Below are 23,728 nucleotides of genomic sequence, written 5' to 3' on the forward strand. Positions count from 1 at the left end.
ATAAGTACTTTTAAAAATTATTTTTTCTTTTTCCTTCTTGCCAAATTAAAGTAGAACTGCTTTAAATATATCTTCCCATAATAAAATTTTCAGTATGAGCGGTATATGTTTAAGAAACATCTTACAGTATAATTAATATAAACTTTATAATTCTGAATACAAGCAAGGATGGGTCTCTGGTAAAACTATTCTATACAGCAATGGCATGAATTGAACATTTTATGTAAAATGTGTATATTTCTACATTCTAAATGATACAGATGTGTGTTTTTATAGGTTTGCCTGAATCCATCATTGCAGCTGCCTGTTCAAGAAGTGGCCAGAGAGTTCTGCATGTTGATTCGTAAGTTTATCAATGATAGCATTTAATACTTCCTAAATATCTCTATGCAAGATAAAAATTTACATAAACACACGTATGTCTGTACATTTATAGATGTATGTATATATCATATATAAACTTAAGTTAGAAAAGAATTGGAATTGTTTAATTTTAACCACTAATATGTGAAATATATAGCATACAAGTTTTACTATTCTGTGAAATAGTATGTTTCCTTTGAGAATAAACCAAATGCATCATTTTATTTTTCTCATGAGTGATTTTGTTTAAAATAGCAAGGAATTCTCCAAGAGGCTTGGCAACCTCATGCCTGCCCCATTTCTTAACATATGTGTTTGGGTATATACAGCCTATATATGCTATTGTATTTTAGGCTTCGTTTTCGATGGTTGTGCAAATCAGCCAATAGATTTTGGGTATTGTTTTCTTAAACTTCATTAAAATTTAAACTTAGAAAATCTTAACTGGGAATAATATCTACAATTATGTTTTTTCCTTTTTTCCTTAAATGTGGTGATTAAAAAGGAGGCTGATGGAAAACTCAAGTTTAAGATAAAGCATAGATTAAATCTCTTCCTCATCCCCACAAAACAAACCCCTAATGTCCCACTTTTCTGTTTAGTGCTTTTGACTGTTATATCTCTGTACTTTATTAGATTTGTCATAGTTTATAGTGTCTTCCTATATATTATCCCATTGTAAATATGTAGGAATCCAAAAAGTAGCATGAGTTAATCTTCTTTTAACCCTTTCTAAATTCATTTTGAACTCGTATTAGCTCCTCAGTTACAATAGCTAAGATTTGGGAGCAACTGGATGGAATTTCTAAATTGGATTCAGTTTTTATACAAGTCCTGCCTTTGTAATTCACTTGTGCTATTTCACTATTGTATGCACAACTGCAGGCGTTAATCTCTCAATTCAATCTTTTCGAAATATCCTGGATTTGCATGTCAGAAAATCTGCTACCTTGGGCGGGGTGTGGTGGCTCATGCCTGTAATCCCAGCACTTTGCGAGGCTGAGGCCAGCAGATAACTTGAGATCAGGAGATTAGGAGTTTGAGATCAGCATGGACAACATGGTGAAACCCCATCTCTACTAAAAATACCAAAATTAGCTGGGCGTGGTGGTTCATGCTTATAATCCCAGCTGCTTGGGGGGCTGAGGGAGGAGAATTGCTTGAACTTGGACCGGAGGTGGAGGTTGCAGTGGGCCGATATTGCTCCACTCCCACCTGGGCAACAGAGAAAGACTCCATCTCCAAAAACAAAAAAAAAAAGAAAGAAAGAAAGAAAATCTGCTACCTTGAAAGCCCAGGTACTGAGACATTATGCTTTAAAATATTAATTCACATATATTTTTGATGACCTTGTTTAACTTAAAATTAAAAATAAAATACTTGCTTCTTGTTTCTCAAAGGTAGAATGATAGTAAAAGTTATTATTCGTTGAGCTTGCACTATATGCTATCCACCACATTAGTTTCTGTACATATGTTTTGTAACTTAATTTTCATCACAACCCGGTAAGGTAGGTGGTGTTATCCCAATTTGACAAATGGGGAATGTGGGGCATAGAGATGTTAAGTAATTTTTCTAACTTTACCTTTCTAGCATATGTGTAATTTTAGTTTCATATATACTTTGTGTGTGTCCCCTATGTTGTGTCTTGGTGTCTGGAGCAGTGAAGACCTCTGTGCTCTTAGGCGGGTCTTTCCTCTTTTCTTTATTGTTTTGGAATTCTGGACCCAACCTAGCAATAACTGCAGTGTGTTCTGATGATTGGTTGTTAGTCAGAATGAAAATAAACCTTTTTGATAACAACTTGGAAATTAGAATTGGCAACATACACCTGGGAGATAACTGTCCTGTAACAAAACTGTTGTCGTTTAACTATGAGTTTTCTTATCCTGTCACTTCTTGTGGGATCAAGAAAATGATGTTCCAAAGAAATGTTGCCATATTATCAGAGATCAGTTACAGACCAATGTTGCATACTACCTGTGAATTTCCAGTGGTTTGCTTTGTGAAGAGGCTTAAATTCCCATCTGTGATACAATTTGAAATAAATGGGTTTAATGCCAACAACTTGAAAAATACCCCTCAAAAAACAAAAGGACAAGAGCCACTAGCTCCCGCACAAAATAAAATATGGGAGCCTAATTTTAACAGTGTTAATAAGGAGCAAATATCCACGAGTCAGTGCATCAATAATGCCTGTGTTATAATACCCTTTCCTCCCTAAAGCGTGGGAGCAAGTGGTACATATTTGTCTGAGAACCAGTTTCATCAACACTGTTGTATCTTTCCAAAGATGAGTACCAATATCTGTTATTAGTTTCACTACCTTTTGGAGTTTTGGATAACGTATCTATACCATGATATTTACACTTTTTAATGGGTTAATTTTAAGTGAAATGGCCATTCTAACTCTGTGAAATCAAGTTCATACCTAATAAAGCTTGCCCAAAAAAACAAACAAACAATATGTTTCTTTTTTTTCTTTTTTTGACACAGTGTCTGACCAGACTGTAGTACAGTGGCATGATGATAACTCACTGTAACCTCGAACTCCTGGGCTCAAGTTATCCTCCTGCCTCAGCCACCTGGGTAACTAGGCACCACCATACACAGCTAATTTTTGTATTTTTAGTAGAGATGGGATTTCACTATGTTGTCCAGGCTGGTCTCAAACTCCTAACCTCCCAGGTTACAGGTGCATGCCATTGCACTCAGCTAACTTTGAGCATTTTTTGTAGAGATGGAATCTCACTATGTTACCCAGGCTGGTCTTGAACTCCTGGCCTCAAGGGATTCTCCCAAAATGCTGGGATTATAGGCATGAGCTACTGTACCTGGCCTATTTTGTGTTTTCTTATTCCATAACCTGAGGTCTTCCCAGAATGAAGACTATTTTATAAATCAAATCGGATTTAGTCATATTCCAAAAATAAAGTTTAATTAAAAATATAAGAACCTAGATCTTACTTTGACAAGCAGTGAATCAATTAGAAAAGCGCGATAATATGGTTGTCTTAAAACATTATTGTATGATAAAAATGGCATTTCAAAGTGACAGAACTTTTCTGTTGTACATCCTCAGACTTGGTGGCTTTTGAAAGCTTAGATACATCTAGGTATTGATTCTTCCAGATGTTAAGCTTAGATTTGGGGGCTTCTCTGGCACCATTATCATGGGGTAATGGTTGTCTGCATATTGTTGATCTCTCCTGATCTGAATCTGTTCTGAGCCCCAGTTTCATATACCCTATCATCTGACATTTTCATTTAGATGTTCCACAGGCACCTTAACATGGCTAATACTGAATTCATCCTCCCCGTTCTCACCTTAGAATGCACAGAACCCAAAAAAACAGCATCCTGCTCCCAGTCTTTTGGAATGATAATATCGTCTACCCATTTGCTTAACTTAAGATGCTTGGAAACTTCTGTTGATTTTTTTTCTTTATCCTCCAGATTTCTTCAGATGATTTTGATAACAATAGAAAACATTTATAGAGCTATTCTAGGTACTGTGATACATACTTTGGAAACATAATTTCACCTACATGCCCTAACTTTAATAGCTCTCCATATCACCTTTTCTTTATCTCACTGTCATTTCCCTAGGTCAGACCTTTGTCATTTCTCAGCTCGGTAAGCTCATAACCTTCTGATTTTATCTCCAGAACTCTAGTTCGTTTATCACACTGTAGCCAGTCACATCACTCTGCTGTATGAAATCCTTCCGTGTCTCTCTTCTGCCTATGTTAGTGATTTTCCAAGTTTAAAAAGAGACTTAATGTGGACACTGAAACAACTTAAAATGATGAAAGTAGAGCTGCTCTGGTTGAAATGAGTGGGTCTGGGTCAGTTTAGATATAACTGGCTTATAGGAAAAAGTCCAAATTTTCTGCGTGTCATGCAGTACCCTCTATAATGTGGCCTTGCTTATACCTCCAGCCTCCTCTGTTGCTACTTCAGTCTTTAGGTGTAGATACCAGAAGTGCTGAAATTGGCAGTAGCTGAATATACTGTAGTCTTTACTTCGTCTGGAATTTGCATAAGGTATCCCCTCAGTCTGGATTGCCTGTCTCTACCCCTCAGTCTGGCTAACTTCTATTTATCTTTCGATGTTTAGCTTACCACCTCCTCAGGGAAGTCCTACTTCTACCCATAGAGGAGAAACTCTGAAGGAAAGGAACATTATAGAATATTTTCCTGCTGTGGGCCAGGATTAAATATTTTCTCATTTAATATTCATTTTAGCATTTAAGACTCTTCATCAGGTTCAGTCTACTTCCTTAGCTCTGTCTTATCTGCTTTACATGTAAAATCATACCATATATCTGTGTTCTGTGGACATGCCTTTCTTTGCTCTTCTAAAAATAATTTTTAAAAAATTGTTGTTTAAACATGTAAAATTGACCATCATAACCGTTTTTAAGCATAGAGTTCAGTAGCATTAAGTATGTTCACATTATTGTGCAACAGATCTCCAGAGCTCTTTTGATATTGCAGAACTGAAACTCTGTACCCATTCAGCAATAACTCCCTATTCTGTACTGTTCTTCCAGCCACTAGCAACCACCACTCCACTTTCTGTTTATGACTTTGACTACTATGGATGCCTCATCATATAAGTGTACTTATACAGTACTATATTTGTCTTTTTTTGTGACTCGCTTATTTCACTTAGCACAATGTCCTTAAGGCTTATCCATTTTGTTGCATACTACAGGATTTCCTTCCTTTCTAGGCCTAGATAATATCCCACTGTATGTGTATGCCACATTTTGTTTATTCATCTATTGATAGATGTTTGAGCTGCTTCCACTTCTTGGCTGTTGTGAATAATGCTGCTATGAACATGGCTGTGCAAATATTTTTTCAAGATCCTGATTTCTATTTTTTTGGATAAATAAAAGTGGGATTGCTGGACCATATAGTGATTCCACTCTTAATTTTTTACTGTTTTCCACAGTGGCTATACTGTTTTACATTCCCACCAACTTCCTATGCTTTGGCTTTATTGGGAAGTTGTATGTGGGCTTTTAAGCCAGAATGCCTGTGTTCAGATCTTGGTTTCTCCACTTAACTGGGTGTGTAACCTTTGGCAAGTTATTTAATCTTTCTATACTTTAGTTTTTTTATAAAAATGACATAATGCCTGTAATCCCAGCACTTTGGGAGGCCGAGGTGGGTGGATCACAAGGTCAAGAGATTGAGACCATCCTGGCCAACATGGTGAAACCCCGTCTCTACTAAAAATACAAAAATTAGCTGGGCGTGACAGCGTGCACCTGTAGTCCCAGCTACTTGGGAGGCTGAGGCAGGAGAATTGCTTGAACCCGGGAGGCGGAGGTTACAGTGAGCTGAGATCGCACCTGCACTCCAGCCTGGCACCTGGCAACAGAGCAAGACTGTCTCAAAAAAAAAAAATGACATAATATTGGTACCAATGTTAGCGAAAGAAGAAAGGGCAGAATAATATTTAATATCTAAGGTTGTCAATGAGATTAAATCAACTAACCTATGTAATGGATTTATAATAGTGCTTCATAGTAAGCCCTCAGTAATATTAGCATCTACTGCTTCTAATGCTACAGGTGAATAGCCGTTATCTGAAATGCTTGGGACCAGAAGTGTTTCAGATTTCAGAGATACATATATCTGAAATATATATATATATATACACACACACACACATACACACACACACAAATATAGAGTAATATTTGCAATATATATGTATTTTGTAATATTTGCTATATATATGTGCATATATATATATATATTTTGTAATATTTGCAGTACACTAGCTGAGTGTCTCTAATCTGAAAATCTGAAATGCTCCCAGGAGCATCTCTTTTGAGCATCATGTTGGCACTCAAAAAGTTTCAGATTTTGAAGCATTTCAGATTTCAGATTTTTTGATTTGAGATGCTTAACAGGTACTACTACTACTACTGCTACTAGTAGATAAGAATAGTGGGAAAGCCAGATTAAAGGAGCGACTAATTATGCCTGTAAGATTTGTGGAAAGCTTCACAGAGGTGACATTTCAGCTGAGTCTTGAAAGATGATGTGGGGTTTAATGAGGAATTGGAACATTTCAGAAACAGAAAACATACTGAAAGAGCATGAGATGCTAGATGAGTGGTGGGAATTTTGGTAGGACCGGAAGGTAAGCCAAGTGAATTGAATTCATGAGAGTTGAAATTAGAAGAATTAAACCGGAATCATATTGTGAGGATCTTGTATGCTGAGGTTGGAAGTACTGACTTTGTCTTTAATAATTATCTTTAATCTCATTCTGTCTTTCCTCCAAACCCATATTTAATGCTTCAGCATATCCTGTCAACTCTACTTCCAAAAACAACACAAATCTGTTTTCTCTGTCTCCACGCTTCCCCTTAGTTCATTCTACCATCATTGCCATTGGACTACTCTGATAACCTCCTATAAGATCTTTCTGTTTCCACTACTGCCCCCATTTTTGGCCTTTCCCCAATTTCTCTCCCTCTCCTCTCCTCTCCCCTCCTCTCCCCTTTCTCACCTCCCCTCCCCTTTCTCCTCTCCCTTCCCCTCCCCCTCTCCTCCTCTCCCCGCCCTTCCCCTCTCCTCCTCCTCCCGTCCCTTCTCCTCTTTTTGACAGAGTCTCTCTCTGTCAGCCAGGCTAGAGTGCAGTGGTGCGATCTTGGCTTACTGCAACCTCTGCCTCCAGGGTTCAAGTGATTCTCCTGCCTCAGCCTCCCAAGTAGCTGGGACTACAGGCACGTGCCACCATGCCCCGCTAATTTTTGTATTTTTAATAGAGACAGGGTTTCACCATATTGGCTAGGCTGGTCTTGAACTCCTGGCCTTGTGACCCACCCTCCTTGGCCTCCCAAAGTACTGGGATTACAGGCATGAGCCACTGGGCCCAGCCACCTTTCCCTCATTTCTAACTGCATCACTTAAGATTCTCTTTCTTGCTTGCTATACTGTGCTATTGCTGTAATTATGCATTCATTTTTTTTTTTAGGCTAGTCAAGTGAAGCAGTGGGAGATGAAAAGGACAAGGAACAAACAAATCTATAACCGATTATGATCAATTAGTTGTAAATACCACTGCACTTGGACCAGCCTCTGCACTTTTTTTCATTGTTAATGTTATTTGTGCCTCTTTTCTGTTTCTTTTTTTTTTTTAGATTTTATTTTTATTTATTTATTTATTTTTTATTGTACTTTAGGTTCTGGGGTACATGTGCAGATTATGCAGGATTGTTGCATAGGTACAACCCCGCATCACCTATATGTGGTATTTCTCCCCTCATTATCCTCCCCACCCCTTGCTGTCCCTCCCCAGCCCCTGCTACTGACTGCAGTGTGTGATGCTCCCCTCCCTGTGTCCACGTGTTCTAATTGTTCAACACTCGCCTATAAGTGATAACATGTGGTGTTTGATTTTCTGTTCTTGTGTCAGTTTGCTGAGAATGATGGTTTCCAGATTCATCCATGTCTCTATAAAGGACACGAACTCATCATGTTTTTATGGCTGCGTAGTATTCCATGGTGTATATGTGCCACATTTTCTTTATCCAGTCTATCGATGATGGACATTCTGTTTCTTTTTCCTTGATCTTTCTTGCCAGATATTTGTTTGTTTTATTAGTCTTTTCAAAGAACCATGTTTTGCTTTGTTGACTCCTTCAGTTTTATCTTTGATATGTACTTTTATTTCCTTCTTTGGCTTGGAATCCCTCTTGTGCTTTTTCTAACTTTTTGAATTAAATTCTTAGCTCTTTATTTTTAGCCTTCTTTTGTACTTAATATAATCATTCATGACAGTATGGTTTCCTGTAAGGACCACATTAGCTTTCTCCCATGTGTTCTGTGTATTTTCTAATAGCCGTTATGATTTCTCCTTTGCTCTATTAGTTATTTAGAGATTCTGTTTTTAAATTTCTTAATATATTTTTAAATTTCAACATCTTTATTGACTTTTAAATTCCAACACTCATGGCAGAACATGCAAATGATACAAAATACAGTAAAAAAGTTCTAGTGTGCCTCCTCTTCCTGCCTGTACCACCCTCTGTGTCCCCTGTCCCACCTCCCAGAAGCTACTGTTACCTTTTATGTGTTCTCCAGAGAAGTAAGTTGCAGAAAAATATGTAAGTATTTATAATGTGTATGTTAGATTTGGTGTAGAAAAAATTATAAGACACTGAGCAGTTAACACCAAGGATCCCTCATGTTGCCTTTTCATAACCATATCTACCTCCCTCCTCTGCCACTCCCCTGGCTTCTGTTCCTAACCCCAGTGACCACTAGTCTGTTTTTCATCTGTATTATTTTGTCATTTCATGTATGGAACTGTACAGTATGTAAACTTCTGGCATTGGCTTTTTTCACTCAGTCCAATTCTCCGGAGATTCATCCAGGGTGTTGAATGTATCAGTAGCTCGTTTATTTTTATGGCCAAGTGGTATTTCATATTATGTATGTATCACAGTTTGTATAAGCATTCCTCTGTTGAAGGGCATCTGGGCTGATTCTATTTTTTGGATATTACAGATAAAATTGCTATGTGAACATTTGTATAGTTTTTTTTGGTGTGTGTGAACATAAGTTTTTATTTCTCTAGAATAAATTTCCAGGAGTACAATTGTTGAGTTGTATGGTAATTCTATATTTAGCTTTTTAAGAAATTGCCAAACTATTTCCAGCGTTTTTATACTACTTCCCATTAACAATATGTGAGTGATCCAATTCCTCTGCATCTTTGCCAGAATTTGGTGTTGTCACCTTTTTTTGTATTTTTGGTAATCCTGCTAGGTGTGTAGTGATATCTCATTATTTTAATTCACATTTTCTTAATGGCATTTTTCATGTGCTTATTTGCCATCTGTATATCTTTTCTGATAAAATGTCTTCATGTATTTTGATTATTTTCTGATTGAATTGTTTGTTTTACTCTTAGGTTTTGAATTCTTTATGTCTTCTAACCAAATACATTTTTAAACTTTAGTTTTTCTTGATAATTGGTTTCTAATTAATTACACTATTGTCCGAGAATGGACTCTGCATGATATCAACTATTTGGTATTTTTTAGAAATGCTTCATGGTTTGGAAGTGTATGGCTCCATGTGGCTTAATGTGCTTTCTCTAATTGTTGGATATGCAGTGCTGTATGTTAGATCAAATTTGTTAATGTTATTGTTTGAAACTTATGTTATCTATTAGTTGAGGAGTATATTAAAATCTCCTATCCTGACTGTGGAATTCTTATTTCTCGTGCAATTCCAATTTTTGCTTTATATATTCTGAGTATAGGGGCATACAGGTTTAGAATTGTGATATCCTTGTGAATGACTCCATTTGCCTAGATTTTTTCTTTTTTCCAGCTTTTTCATAGCTTTTTTACTTTTGAGATGGAGTTTCACTCTTGTTGCCCAGGCTGGAGTGCGGTGGTGCGATCTCGGCTCACCACAACTTCTGCCTCCTGCGTTCAAGCGATTCTTCTGCCTCCTGCGTTCAAGCGATTCTTCTGCCTCAGCCTCATGAGTAGCTGGGAGTACAGGCACGCACCACCACACCCGGCTAATTTTGTCTTTTTAGTAGAGACAGGGTTTCTCCATGTTGGTCAGGCTGGTCTTGAACTCCTGACCTCAGGTAATTTGCCCACCTTGACCTCCCAAAGTGCTGGGATTACAGGCGTGTGTCACTGAGCCCGGCCTGCTGTTTTCTTTAAAGACTGTTTTTTATAATGTTAGTATAATGAGATTAGGTTTTCTTGTTATATTAGTCTGTTTTCACACTGCTGATAAAGACATACCTGAGACTGGGAGAAAAAGAAGTTTAATTGGACTTACAGTTCCACATGGTTGGGGAGGCTTCAGAATCCTGGCACGAGGTGAAAGGCACTTCTTATGTGGCAGCAGCAAGAGAAAATGAGGAAGATGCAAAAGTGCAAACCCCTGATAAAACCATCAGATCTTGTGAGACTAATTCACTACCACAAGAACAGTATGGTGGAAACCATCCCTGTGATTCAAATTATCTCCCACTGGGTCCCTTCCACAACATGTAGGAATTACGGTAGTACAATTGAAGATGAGATTTGAGTGGAGACACAGAGCCAAACCGTATCATTCCAACCCCGGCACCTCCAAACCTCATGTCCTTGTGTTTCAAAAGCAATCATGCATTCCCAGCAGCCTCCCAGAGTCTTAACTCATTTCAGCATTAACCCAAAAGTCCACAGTCCAAAGTCTCATCTGGAACAAGGCAAGTCTTTTCTACCTATGAGCCTGTAAAATCAAAAGTAAGCTAGTTACTTCCTAGATACAATGGGGGTACAGGTATTGGGTAAATAAAGCCATTCCAAATGGCAGAAATGGGCCATAGCAAAATGGTTATAGGGCCCATGGAAGTTCAAAATCCAGTGGGGCAGTCAAATTTTAAAGCTCCAAAATGATCTCCTTTAACTCCATGTCTCACATCCAGGTCATGCTGATGCAAGAAGTAAGTTCCTGTGGTCTTGGGCAGCTCCATCCCTGTTACTCTGCAGGGTTCAGTTTCCCTCCTGGCTGATTTTATGACCTGGCATTGAGTTTCTGCAGCTTTTCCAGGTGAATGATGGTGCAAGCTGTCCTTGGATCTACCATTATGGGATCTGGAGGACTGTGGCCCTCTTCTCACAGCTCCACTCGGCAGTACCCTGGTAGGGACTCTGTGTGGGGGCTCTGACCCTACATTTCTTTTCTGCACTGCCCTAGCAGAGGTTCTCCATGAGCACTCTGCCCCTGCAGAAAACTTTTTCCTGGATATCCAGGAGTTTCCATACATCCTCTGAAATCTAGGCGGAGGTTCCCAAACCCTGATTTTCGACTTCTGTGCAGTCACAGGCTCATTACCATTTGGAAGCTGCCAAGACTTTAGGCTTGCACCCTCTGAAGCCACGGCCTGAGCTCTACATTGGCCCCTTTCAGCCACGGCTGGAGCTGCTGGGACACAGGGCACGAAGCCCCTAGGCTGCATACAGCAAGGGGATCCCAAGAAACCATTTTCTCCTAGGCCTGCAGGCCTGTGATGGGAGGGGCTGCTGTGAAGACTTCTGAAGTGTTTTGGAGACATTTTCTCCATCATCTTGGGGATTAACATTCCCTTCCTTGTTACTTATGCAAATTTCTGCAGCTGGTTTGAATTTCTCCTCAGATTTTTTTTTTCCCCTATCACATTGTCAGGCTGCAAATTTTCTGAACTTTTATGCTCTGCTTTCCATATAAAACTGAATGTCTTTAACAGGACCCAAGTCACCTCTTGAATGCTCTGCTGTTTAGAAGTTTCTTCCACCAGATACACTAAATCATATCTCTCAAGTTCAGAGTTCCACAAATCTCTAGGGCATGGGCAAAACGCCATCAGTCTCTTTGCTAAAACATAACGAGTCACTTTTGTTTCAGTTCCCAAGTTCCTCATCTCCCTCGATCTGAGACTACCTCAAACTGGACCTTATTGTCCATATCACTATCAGGCTTTTGATCAGTCATTAACAAGTGTCTAAGAAGTTCCAAACTTTCCCACATTTTCCTGTCTTCTTCTGAGACCTCCAAACGGTTCCAACCTCTACCTGTTACCCTGTTCCAAAGTCACTTCCACATTTTCGAGTATCTTTCAGCAACGCCCCACTCTACTGGTAACAATTTCCTGTGTTAGTCTTTTCATGCTGCTGATAAAGTCATACCCAAGACTGGGAAGAAAAAGATGTTTAATTGGAATTACAGTTCCATGTGGCTGGGGAGCCTCAAAATCATGGTGGGAAGTGAAAGCCACTTCTTATGTGGCAGCAGCAAGAGAAAATAAGGAAGATGCAAAAGGGGAAACCCCTGATAAAACCATCAGATCTTGAGAGACTTATTCACAATCAGAAGTACAGCATGGGTAAAATCTGCCCCCATGATTCAATTACCTCTCACTGGGTCCCTCCCACAACACATGAGAATTCCAGATGAGATTTGGGTGGGGACACAGCCAAACCATATCAGAGTGTTATATGAAGAAATTTCTGTTCCTTTAGAATAATAATAAAAAAACCTTAACTTTTTCATGTACATATTGAAATCAAACTTCTAAGCTAATCAAAGTGTTTTCTCAAGCAATACAAGGACCATCCCCTCATGCCCTCATGTTTTTTGTTAGGTAGCATTTTGGTGATGCTTTGACTTTATACCTTTTTTTTTTAAATTATACTTTAAGTTCTGGGGTACATGTGCAGATCTTGCAGGATTGTTACATAGGTATACACATACCATGGTGGTTTGCCGCCTCCATCCCCCCCGTCATTTACATCAGGCATTTCTCCCAATGTTATTGCTCCCCATCCTCCTCAGCCCCCACTATCCCTCCCCTAGCTCCCTCTCCCCAACAGACCCCAGCGTGTGATGTTCCTTTTCCTGTGACCATGTGTTCTCATTGTTCAGCACTCGCCTATGAGTGAGAACATGTGATGTTTGGTTTTCTGTTCTTGTGTCAGTTTGTTGAGAATGATGGTTTCCAGATTCATCCATGTCCCTACAAAGGACATGAACTCATTCTTTTTTATGGCTGCATAGTATTCCATGGTGTATATGTGCCACATTTTCCTTGTCCAGTGTATCATCAATGGACATTTGTGTTGGTTCCAGGTCTTTGCTATTGTAAACAGTGCCGCAGTGAACATACATGTGCATGTGTCTTTATAATAGAATGATTTATAATCCTTTGGGCATATATCCAGTAATAGGATAACTGGGTCAAATGTTATTTCTCTTTCTAGATCCTTGAGGAATCTCCACACTGTCTTCCACAGTGGTTGAACTAATTTACACTCCCACCAACAGTGTAAAAGTGTTCCTATTTCTCCACATCCTCTCCAGCATCTGTTGTCTCCAGATTTTTTAATGCTCACCGTTCTAACTGGCCTGAGATGGTTTCTTAATGTGGTTTTGATTTGCATTTCTCTAATGGCCAGTGATGATGAGCATTTTTCATATGTTTGTTGGCCACATAAATAAATGTCTTCTTTTGAAAAGTGTCTGTTCATATCCTTCGCCCACTTTTGGATGGGGTTGTTTTTTTCTTATAAATTTGCTTTAGTTCTTTGTAGATGCTGGATATTAGCCCTTTGTCAGATGGGTAGCTTGCAAAAATTTTTTCCCATTCTGTTGGTTGCGGTTCACTGTAATGATTCTTTCTTTTGCTATGCAGAAGCTCTTAAGTTTAATTAGATCCCATTTGTCTGTTTTGGCTTTTGTTGCCACTGTTTTGGTGTTTTAGTCATGAAGTCCTTCCCTATGCCTATGTCCTGAATGGTATTGCCTAGGATTTCTTGTAAGATTTTTAATGGTGTTAGGTCTTATGTTTAAATCTTTACTGCATCTGGAGTTAATTTTTGCATAAGGTGTAAGGAAGGGGTCCAGTTTCAGCTTTCTGCTCATGGCTAGCCAGTTTTCCCAACACCATTTATTAAACAGGGAATCCTTTCCCCATTGCTTGTTTTTGTCAGGTTTGTCAAAGATCGGATGGTTGTAGCTGTGTGGTGTTACTTCTCAGGCCTCTGTTCTGTTCCATTGTTTATACCTCTTTTAATTATTATTGTTACTACGTTTTGTTTTGTAAGTCAATGCTTGTAAAGATTTGCCTTTATGTACCAGCTCCTTTGCTTACTCTTCATTCTGGCACCAATGTCCTGCTTCCTAAAGTTCTTTCACCCTGAGTCTGTTGGTGGTACACTCTGTCTTTGCCTGTCAGTGTCTTGATTTCACCTCAATCTCAAATTACACTTTAGTTGGTTCTGTAATTCATAGTGTTTTCCATCAGCACTTTGTCCTCTGGCTTCTTTTGTTGCTTTTGAGAAGTCTGCTGTTAGTCTGTCATTCTTTTATAGAAATTCTCTTTTCCTTCTGATAAGTTTAACATTTTCTTGTTTGTGTTTATAGTTAGGCAGTCTTGCTCTTATCTGTGTAGGTTTGGGCTTTGTTTTTATATATCCTGCTCGGGACTTGTTTTGCCTCTTGAAATCAAATGTTTTATGCCTTTTATTGGTAGGAAAATTCTCAGATTTTTTTCAGTCTCTTATTCTTCCTTTTGGAAATTCTTAGAAATATATTGGATCTTCTCATTCTGTCTTTTATTCCTTATAACATCTATTTCCCATTTCTTCTCTTTTTACTTTTTTTTTCTGAGGTGGAGTTCTGCTCTTCTTGCACAGGCTGGAGTGTGATGGCTCGATCTCAGCTCACTGCAACCTCCGCCTCCCGGGTTGTAGCAATTATCCTCCCTCAGCCTCCCGAGTAGCTGGTATTACAGGCATGCACCACAATGCCTGGCTAATTATTTTTTGTATTTTTAGTAGAGATGAGGTTTCTCCATGTTGTTCAGGCTGGTCTTGGGGACTCCTGACCTCATGTAATCGTCCTGCCTTGGCCTCCTGAAGTGGTGGGATTACAGGTGTGAGCCACCACACCTGGCATCTTTTTACTTTTGGTGCTGTATTCTAAGTAATTTCCTCAGCTTTATCTTCTAGTTTTGAGTTTGCAAACTATGGCCCGCTGATTGGTCACTTGGTTTTGTAAGTAAAACTTTACTGGAATGCATATTTACACATTAACTATGGTATGTTTCATACTACAAAGGCAGTGTTAAGTAGCTGCAACAGAGGCTGTGTGGTCTGCAACACCTAAAATATTTACTGTCTGGCCCTTTATAAAAAGATGCTTAACTTCTCCCTTCAGATGTGTCTCATTTTCTCTTTAACTTAGCTATCATTTTTATCTCAATAGCTTTCACTTTTAGAAGTTCTGTTTGGTTATATTTTTTAAAGCTGTCATGTTCTTTGTGTTCCAATTTATTTCATTGTTTTTTTCTTTTTTTTTTTTTTTGAGACAGGGTTTCGCTTTTGTTGCCCAGGCTGCAGTGCAGTGGTGCAATCTGGGCTCACTGCAACCTCTACCTCCTAGGTTCAAGCGATTCTCCTGCCTCAGCCTCCTGAGTAGCTGGGACTACAGGCATGTGCCACTACGCCTGGCTAATTTTGTATTTTTAGTAGAGACAGGGTTTCTCCATGTTGGTCAGGCTGGTCTCGAACTCCCAACCTCAGGTGATCCGCCCGCCTCAGCCTCCCAAAGTGCTGGGATTACAGGCGTGAGCCACCGCGCTTGGCCCATTTTTTTCTTAAGAGATGGAGTCTCACTCTTTCGCCAGGCTGCAGTGCAGTCGCTATCTCGGCTCACTGCAATCTCTACCTCCCAGGTTCAAGGGATTCTCCTGCCTCAGCTTCCGAGTAGCTGGGATTACAGGCATGTGCCACCACGCCCGGCTAATTTTTGTATTTTTACTAGAGACGGGGTTTCACCATGTTGGCCAGGATGGTCTCCATCTCTTGACCTCGTTATTCGCCTGCCTGGGCCTCCTAAATTGCTGGGATTGGGCATGAGCCACCATGCCCAGGCTATTTCATTGTTTTAAAACATGTAAAGCATACTTGTTTTATAGCGACGCAGGATTTTTCTTGGCCATTTTGCCAACCATGGACCTCCACAGCCGGCAACACCCCCACTGCCTGGGGCTTGCGTGGGCCTGGGCCTTCTGCTGGAGGTGACCTGCCCACTCAAGCCTACCTGTGTTGTAGATTGTACTCGAGTTTGGAGGCTCCCAAGCTCTTTTCCCGTGTTCAGGAAGAACGGGTATATGCTGACAGTTAGAAGAGTGAGGATGGGCAGAGAAGAATTTTATTGAGTGATGGAACAGTTCTCACAGGAGAGGGGACTCCGGGTGCCAGTGTGGGTGCGTCCAGGGCTTTTTATGGGCTCACAGTAGGGGAGTGCATGCTTATTGCTTTCTGAGTATGCAAAGAAAGACTAAAGGGAAGGCACCACTCAAAGTTGGGCATAGCAGTGTAGAAAAGCAATTTGGAAAGGGTAGATATAAGTAAAATAGGTGAAGGATGGGGATCAGTCAGAGGAAAACACGCCAAACGGGAAGACAGATTTTCAATCTGGTCTGTGGATTTGAGTTGTACCTTGGGCTTTCAGGCTTTAAACTGTTTTTCGGCTTGGAGGTGGGGTTTCTCTGGGGACCTACCCCTATCTGCCTAGGCCTTCCTTTGCCCCCTGCCGCCAACGATAGGCTCTTTCACATATTTCGATTATATTGTCAGCTGAGGTATCAGAGCCCCAGCACTGGGAAGTGGTTGACCCGTGGGTTGGTAAAAAGAATTTGCCAACAGCAGTATAGGTTTGAAAAAGGAAAGTTTATTAGTAAGGAAGAACTCTGCAAAAAGGTTCCAGTGGGGTGCCTCAAGCAGAGGACTGGGCGTTCCCCTGGTGGTTTTTCCTTAGGGATATTTATGGACCTAAAAGTGGGAGCTTAGTGTTGTAAAATGAGTTTCAACATGGCATTCCAGAGATGTATAGAAATTTTAGTTACTTATAGAAGTTGAAAGAGGGCTGGAATCAGATGTCAACTTTATATACCAGGGAAGTTTAATTACTTCTAAATTCCCTAGATAAGGAGTTGAGCCTCCAGATGGCCTGTTTGATGGTCAGCAGGTAGACTTTCGTCCCTTTAAATTCCTCAGATAAGGAGTTTTTGCTTTTTGTCACTGGGGCCTGTTCAATGGCCACCAGTCGATTTTCACGTTCCTCATGTATAACATTTTTGGAGTGTTTAATATGATTTGTTATTTTCTCTCCATCTTTAGGGTCAGTATTTTTCCTGCCTATTTCTCCTGAAATGTTGAATTTTGAATTTCTCTTAAGTGGCACTTTGCCTGGGGGATCCCTGTGTTTCTACTGAGTGGTTTTGCTTTTCCTTTTGCCTCATCACCCACTGCTATTACCAGTGGTCTTAGTTTCCTATTACTGCTATAATGAATTACCACAACTGCAGTGGCCAAAACCAATACAGACTTATTTACAGTTCTGTAGGTCAGAAATCCAAAATGAGTCTTGTAGGGGGATGAAGTCAAGGTGTAGGCAGTGCTGCATTAGTTTTGGAAGTTTCAGGGGAAAATCAGTTTCCTTATCTTTTCCAGTTTCTAGAGGTCATCAGAATCCTTTGGCTTATGGCCCTTCCTCCAACTTCAAAGTGTATCACTTCAGACTCAGCTTCTCATTCCATCTCCTTCTGCCGTTGAATTTTTTACCTCCCCATTTTAAGGAACTTTGTGATTACATTAGGGCCTGCCTGGATAATCCAGGGTAATCTTCCCATGTCAAGATACTTAATCGCATTAACAAAATCTTTTTTGCCGCATAAGATAATATATTCATAGCTTCTGAAGATTAGGACTTGAGCTTCTTTGGGGAGCATTCTGTCTACCACCTTGGCCCAAAGCAATGTTTATGTTTATTTCTAGAACTGAGGGTTTCTGTTTTACGTGAATAGTATAAATTAGAGTACTATATTTACTTCTGCTCCAAGTTTACAGTTACATATAAATTCTCAAGGAAAATTTCCCCTCCACCTATAGTCATGCCTCAGTAGCATGACACCATGCACCATGCTGTCTGAATATATATTCTCTCATATCTTTATGCCTTTTTTATGCTGGTCCCCATTGTATGTGAACAATTCTTTCTCCTCCTTCAGGACCTATTTAAAATACTGCTTTCTAATGATGCCTTATTTGATAATCCCAGTAGTATCAATTTTTCTCTTTGTGCTTTCAAGTTCCATGCAAGTTTTTGTAATATGATATTTTTCGTACTGTATTATTGTTTATAGATCTGTTTGCCCTATTAGACTCTTAAAAATCAGGGATCGTGTCTTATACATTTATATATTCTCGGTGCCTAAGAGTTCCTGGAATATAGCAATCCCTCAATAAACCTTTGATAAATGAATAAAATTTAATAATATTTATATGTGCCAAGCCACTGTGCTGTTGGTAGTAATTTACAATTGCCTAGTACAGTTGCCTAGTGCAAGGGAAGCAATGATCCCTTGCTGATCATCTATAGATTTATAAATTTATGGTAGTTCAATTGGGAGTCATCTGTTTATGAGAAAGTTGAGGTGAACCCAGTGTCAAATGAACAGGTCATAGCAGGACTGGTGCCAAAACTGAGATCTTGTTCCTATTCCAGCATTCTTTGAAATACACCACACTAACTCTGCTGTTGATGATTTGTATTACTCAAACTAATTGTAATTTATAGACAAAATACAACATCATTACGTTATATTTTTGGATATTCCTCAATTAAGTTCTACTTTCGAATGGGCTAGAAACATGTTTCTAAGAAACTGTAGTCATATTCTGGCACTTGGTGGGGTGATGGTAGAATGTAAAGCCACAGTATAAACACTGGAGCATCTGCCTGGTATGTAAATTTTATTAAATTGAAGACATTAAAGTTTTTATTGGTCCAAGTTTAGACTTACAGAAAAGTTGTGAAATTAGTACAGATAGTTTTTGTATATACTTAATTTTACTTTCCCTAATGCTAATATCTTATATATCCGTAGTATAATTATAAACTCAGAAATTAATATTGGTATATTGGTAGAATACTATTAACTACAGGCCTTATTTGAAGTTCACCAATGTTTTCAAAAATGTTATTCTGTTCCAGGATCCGGTCCAGGATACCCCCTTGCATTTAGTGGTTAATAGTCTCAGATCGTCTTCTCCAAGATACACTGTGGTGATTTTCGATGCTGATTTTCAGTTTTTCCTTTCTCAGCTTCGTATATTTATAGCAATTATTCTGTAAAGAGGAGCTGAGCCTTCTGCCCCATTTATTTACTTATTTATATCAGTATGGACTCATGGATATTTATATTATTCTGTTGGTTATAATCCAATACTATTGTTTATTTTGTTGCTCAAGTTGTTCTAGCTTTGCTTTCTCTGAGTTCTTTCCTTTTGATTCCTGTGTCCTTTTGAGTGTCCCATCCTTGTTTGAGTACTTTCTTTCTGACACCACAAGGTGCTCCATGTTCATTTGTTATTTTTCTGGTTCTTGATGTAGAATCAATCACTTACTCAGGAGCCTTGCCTCAATGTATGTGAGAATGGTATATAGAAACCAAGATCTGAGCACTGGGTATGCTCATTTCTATTAGGTGTTATTGCTTCTAGGTCATATGAGTTGGTTGGTTAATATATTTATGTGTATTGACATATTCATACATATATATCCACATTCTTTATCTACTTCTATATATACGTACTAAAACCCATAAATCTGTATTGATACTTTCAATTAAATAGAATACATTTAAAAATATTATTTAAAATATGGATATATAGTGGAATAAGATGTAAAATATACCAGATTTTTTTTTGGTGGGATGACTCATGAAAATTAAACATTTTGTGTTTATGTAGGACGACTGTAAGCTATCCTCCTGGCTTCCCCTAGTGTAAGCTTTCTCTTAAACCACGAGAGCTGCTTTGAAGGAAATGCTGAAAGTCTTGTGTTAAGTGTATATTTTGTCTGCTCTGAGATGGTTGGCACATAGTAGGTACTCAGTAAATACTTTCTGGTTGTATGACTCAATATAATAGTGTATGACTGGTGGGACCACAAACTTACATTGTTCCATGATCATGGTCAGAATTTGTAACCCTGGCCATCTTACCAGATGCATATCATTGACCATATGGGAGATTAGGTAAATAAATTAACCCTTTCAATTCACCATCACAGCTAGAACAACAACAATTAGCACATATCCTGGTATCGTCTTGTCATACGAAGGGCTTTCCTTGTCTTTTGTTACTTGACAGAGCACCATCTGAGGGTAGACACTTCACAAGTGCTATTTGGTGATAGTGTAGTGTTGAGGAAAGCTTACTTTTCATTTCTATGAAGAACAGTATACAAAAGTTTTCGCAGAACTTGTTTGATTTGCTTTTCAGCTTTTCATTTTTTTAAAGATTTTTCCACTCATGGAGAATGAATGCTACTTGTTATTTTCTTTAATGTTTTAAAACAATCTGAACTATAAAAATAGTATGATAAGGACTATGTTCTGAAGGGGTTGGCAAACTGTGGTCCACAGTCCATTTGCTTTTGTGAATAAAGTTTTTTGGAACACAGACATGTTTATTCATCTTTGTATTGCCTGTGTCTGCTTTTGTTAGACAATGGCCGTGTTGAGTAGTTCCAACAGAGACCATATGGCTTGCAAAACCTAAAATATTTACTAATTCATCCTTTACAGAAAATGTTTGCTGATTCCACTCTAGAGATTTTTTTAGCCCATGTAAACGTTTATATTATATATTTAACTGTCTGTACAATAACTGTCTTCTCTATTAAAGGAAGGTAGCAAAGTGAGAATCAGAGAATAATTAAATAATAATTCATATTTTAAAATTTATTAAAATACTACTTTTGAAGTTTATTGCAAAATACATGTATGCTAGATCATAAGGACAACAATAAAAAGCATACTTTTATCACTTTTTAAAATATAAATGCTATGAACATTAGTTACGGCATTTTTCTATGTTGTGCTACATTAGTTAGAATGAAAGAATAAGGGGCTGTCATAAAAAGACCCAGACAATATGGCTTGAAAACAATAACTGAAAATATTTTGGGATTAAAACAAATGTGAAGAGACTATGAGGACTCTGGTTCCTTTCATCTCATTTTCTTTACCACCCCTTAGGGTTTTCTTTGTTAGTACAGTCTAAACTGGGTCACAGGTTTGCCCAGGTTCCAGCTTTTAGACAGGAGATAGAGAGCGGATAGACCTTTGTCCTTTTAAGTTCTGGGTCTGGAGTGGCTTATGTCATCTTTGCTCATAGTTCTTGGTCAAAAACTAGTCATAATCTACATACAGTTTTATGGAGTTGTAAAACTCATCTCTGGCTTGATTGCCATATGTCTACATCCAGCTGTGGGAGAGGGGTGATTTGGTAGAGAGGTAATGGTCTTTGCTTGTAATTGCATGCGATTTTCAGAGTCCCTAGTGCTGATCATTACACCATGGTGCTGGCTTAAGTGCATTCAATTTTCTTACAGAAGATGTACTTGTTAATTGTTTTTAAACAACACTTTCACATGTCAAAAATAGTTTTTCAGTTAATTGTAATGGGCTGTGACATGGCTCGGATATTTGTCCCCTCCAAATTTCATGTTGAAAAGTAATCCCCAGTGTAGTAGGTAGGGCCTGGTAGGAGGTGTTTGGATCCTGGGAGTGCGTCCCTCATGAATGGTTTAGCACCATCCCCTTGGTGATAAGTTAGTTTTCACTCAGTTCATGTGATTGTTTAAAAGTATATGGCACCTCCCCCCTTGCTCTTTTGCTTCCATTCTCATCATGTGAGATGCCTGCTTCCCCTTCACCTTCTGCTGTGATTGTTCGCTTCTTAAGACCCTTTCCAGAAGTGGATGTTGGCACTTTGCTTCTTATCCTCCATTAAAGGACGTTAAAGTTGATTCCATATCTTTGCTCTTGTGAATAATGCTGCAGTAAACATGGGAGTGTAGATATCTCTTTAATACATGGATTTCCTTTTTTTAAAAATGTAGTTCGAGCAGTGGGATTGCTGGATCATATGCTAATTCTACTTGTAGTTTTTTTTGAGGACCCTTCATACTGTTTTCCATAATGGCTCTGCTACTTAACTGATCTTTCTGTTTTTCTCTAAACAACTGTCACAAAGTCAGTTTGACTTATTGAGCTTGTATAATTTCTGTACCTCAATAAAACTGAATGTTATAGTAAGGAATTAGGTGAAACTAACTTTTTTTTTTCCAGGAAGATTTACTTAGGTAGCCAGTAGAATAGTAACCTGAACTGAAATATAATTTCATCCTTATAAAACTGTTGAGTAGGGTTATCTTTCTTATTTTCATTAAAGTCTTTCTCACTTGAAAACGTTGAATATTAAATGAGATTAAAAACTGTAAGACTAACAGCAAACAAAAATACACTTTGATTTTTTTATGTGCATGTATTACATTAATGACTTTGTGGAGATCTTCTTAGTACTTGTAATCTTTTGCCATTGTTTGCATTTATATTCCATTCAAGTGATGTTGGTTGATGATTCTGAAGTGCCCCACTATAAATATCAAGTACAGCCTCTGTTGATTTATAAACACTGTCTAACTGTCATTATCAACAGCAGCTAATCTTATTCAAAATAGTCACTTCATTTTTGTGTTGCCATAAATTTCTATAGACATATTTTAAACTAAAGTTAACTTCTGCTATATTGTAATTGAAGGGGTTCTATTTTTGTGTGCCATGTATCTGACTCAGTAAATGTGAAATCTGTGGTTTTTTTCCAGAGGCCTACAATTACTGTAAATATTAATAAGCTGCTGACATGTGAAATTTAAAGAATAACTATTGTGATTTAAAAGAGCAATTTGCAGTTCTTAAATGTAGAGACTGACATTTACTTTAAACTTGAAGTTGTTAAAGGGAAGTGTAGTAAGCACAGAAGTTTATACTTGAACAAAATGTGCTTCTATCAATAATTGTTCATTGGCGTGACCTCAATTGATCCTTTTTTCTGATCATATATGTCATTTGGTTTTATTTTTTTTTAATATCAGTCTTCACTTTCTGTTATATACTACCTTCATATATATACTAATTGAATTCATTTAGATTTAGTTTTTCTTAGTCATTATTAAAAAGAGAATACTTAATATATGGGGTCTTTAAATGTCATTATACTAAGTGTTTGGTGAATTTATGACATGGGTCCAAATAATTGTCATAAATACAGTTGTTGATTTTTAAATCTTCTATAATAACCGTATTATTCCTAAAAGTTGAAAACATTGTTATGTTTTAATAATTTCACCAAGTGAGCATATTCATCTAAATAGTATTATCTTAGATTAAGAATTGACGATGTCACTTTTATATGTCTGTCAGTCCCTGGGCTAGATTTCTCTTTGGTCTGACAAATGCATTTTTCTTTTCTAGGTAGGAGTTGTGACTAGTTAGGAATTGTGATAAAGAAAAATGACCAATTATCTTTGTCTCAGGAGTTTTTTGTTTGTTTCTTCCTTGGTTTAAAAAAAGTCTTTTTCTGTAATTATAAAAATATACATATGCTTGTCATAAGAATTCAAGCAGTGTATATATCTATATATTACAATCACATATGCATACATACATGAAAGATATACATGTCATCCTTCCCATATACCACTCCCAAGAGACTGCCAATATAGATTTTCCCCAGCTTATAATGATTTGACTTACGGTTTTTCGACTTTATGATGGTACAGAAGCAATATTCATTCCGTAAAAATCATATCTCAAATTTTAAAGTTTGATCTTCTCTTGAGCTAGCAATATGCGATATGATACTCTCTTGTGATGCTGGGCAGTGACAGCCAGTCACAGCTTCAAGGCAGCCATGTGATTTTG

At 38.2% G+C, this 23,728-nt stretch overlaps 2 protein-coding genes across 2 annotated transcripts in view; both read left to right on the forward strand.

Annotated features, from left to right (window-relative positions):
• The window catches only part of CHM (CHM Rab escort protein), a 188,365-nt gene that overhangs the window by 21,825 nt on the left and 142,812 nt on the right, over positions 1–23,728 (forward strand). The window contains exon 2 of the mRNA XM_012464454.2: positions 277–343. Within this exon, the coding sequence (XP_012319877.1) occupies positions 277–343 (67 nt within the window). The remainder of the gene's footprint in view (positions 1–276; positions 344–23,728) is intronic.
• LOC135277511 (oocyte-secreted protein 4B-like) lies at positions 1,908–2,587 on the forward strand. The gene is made up of 3 exons (XM_064383688.1): positions 1,908–1,929; positions 2,028–2,048; positions 2,100–2,587. The coding sequence occupies exons 1-3, from the start codon at positions 1,908–1,910 to the stop codon at positions 2,585–2,587; spliced, it is 531 nt and encodes a 176-aa protein (XP_064239758.1).

This window comes from Aotus nancymaae, unplaced genomic scaffold (genome assembly GCF_030222135.1).
Source record: "Aotus nancymaae isolate 86718 unplaced genomic scaffold, 86718_ANA_hifiasm-v0.15.2.pri h1tg000004l, whole genome shotgun sequence".
NCBI classification, from domain to species: domain Eukaryota; kingdom Metazoa; phylum Chordata; class Mammalia; order Primates; family Aotidae; genus Aotus; species Aotus nancymaae.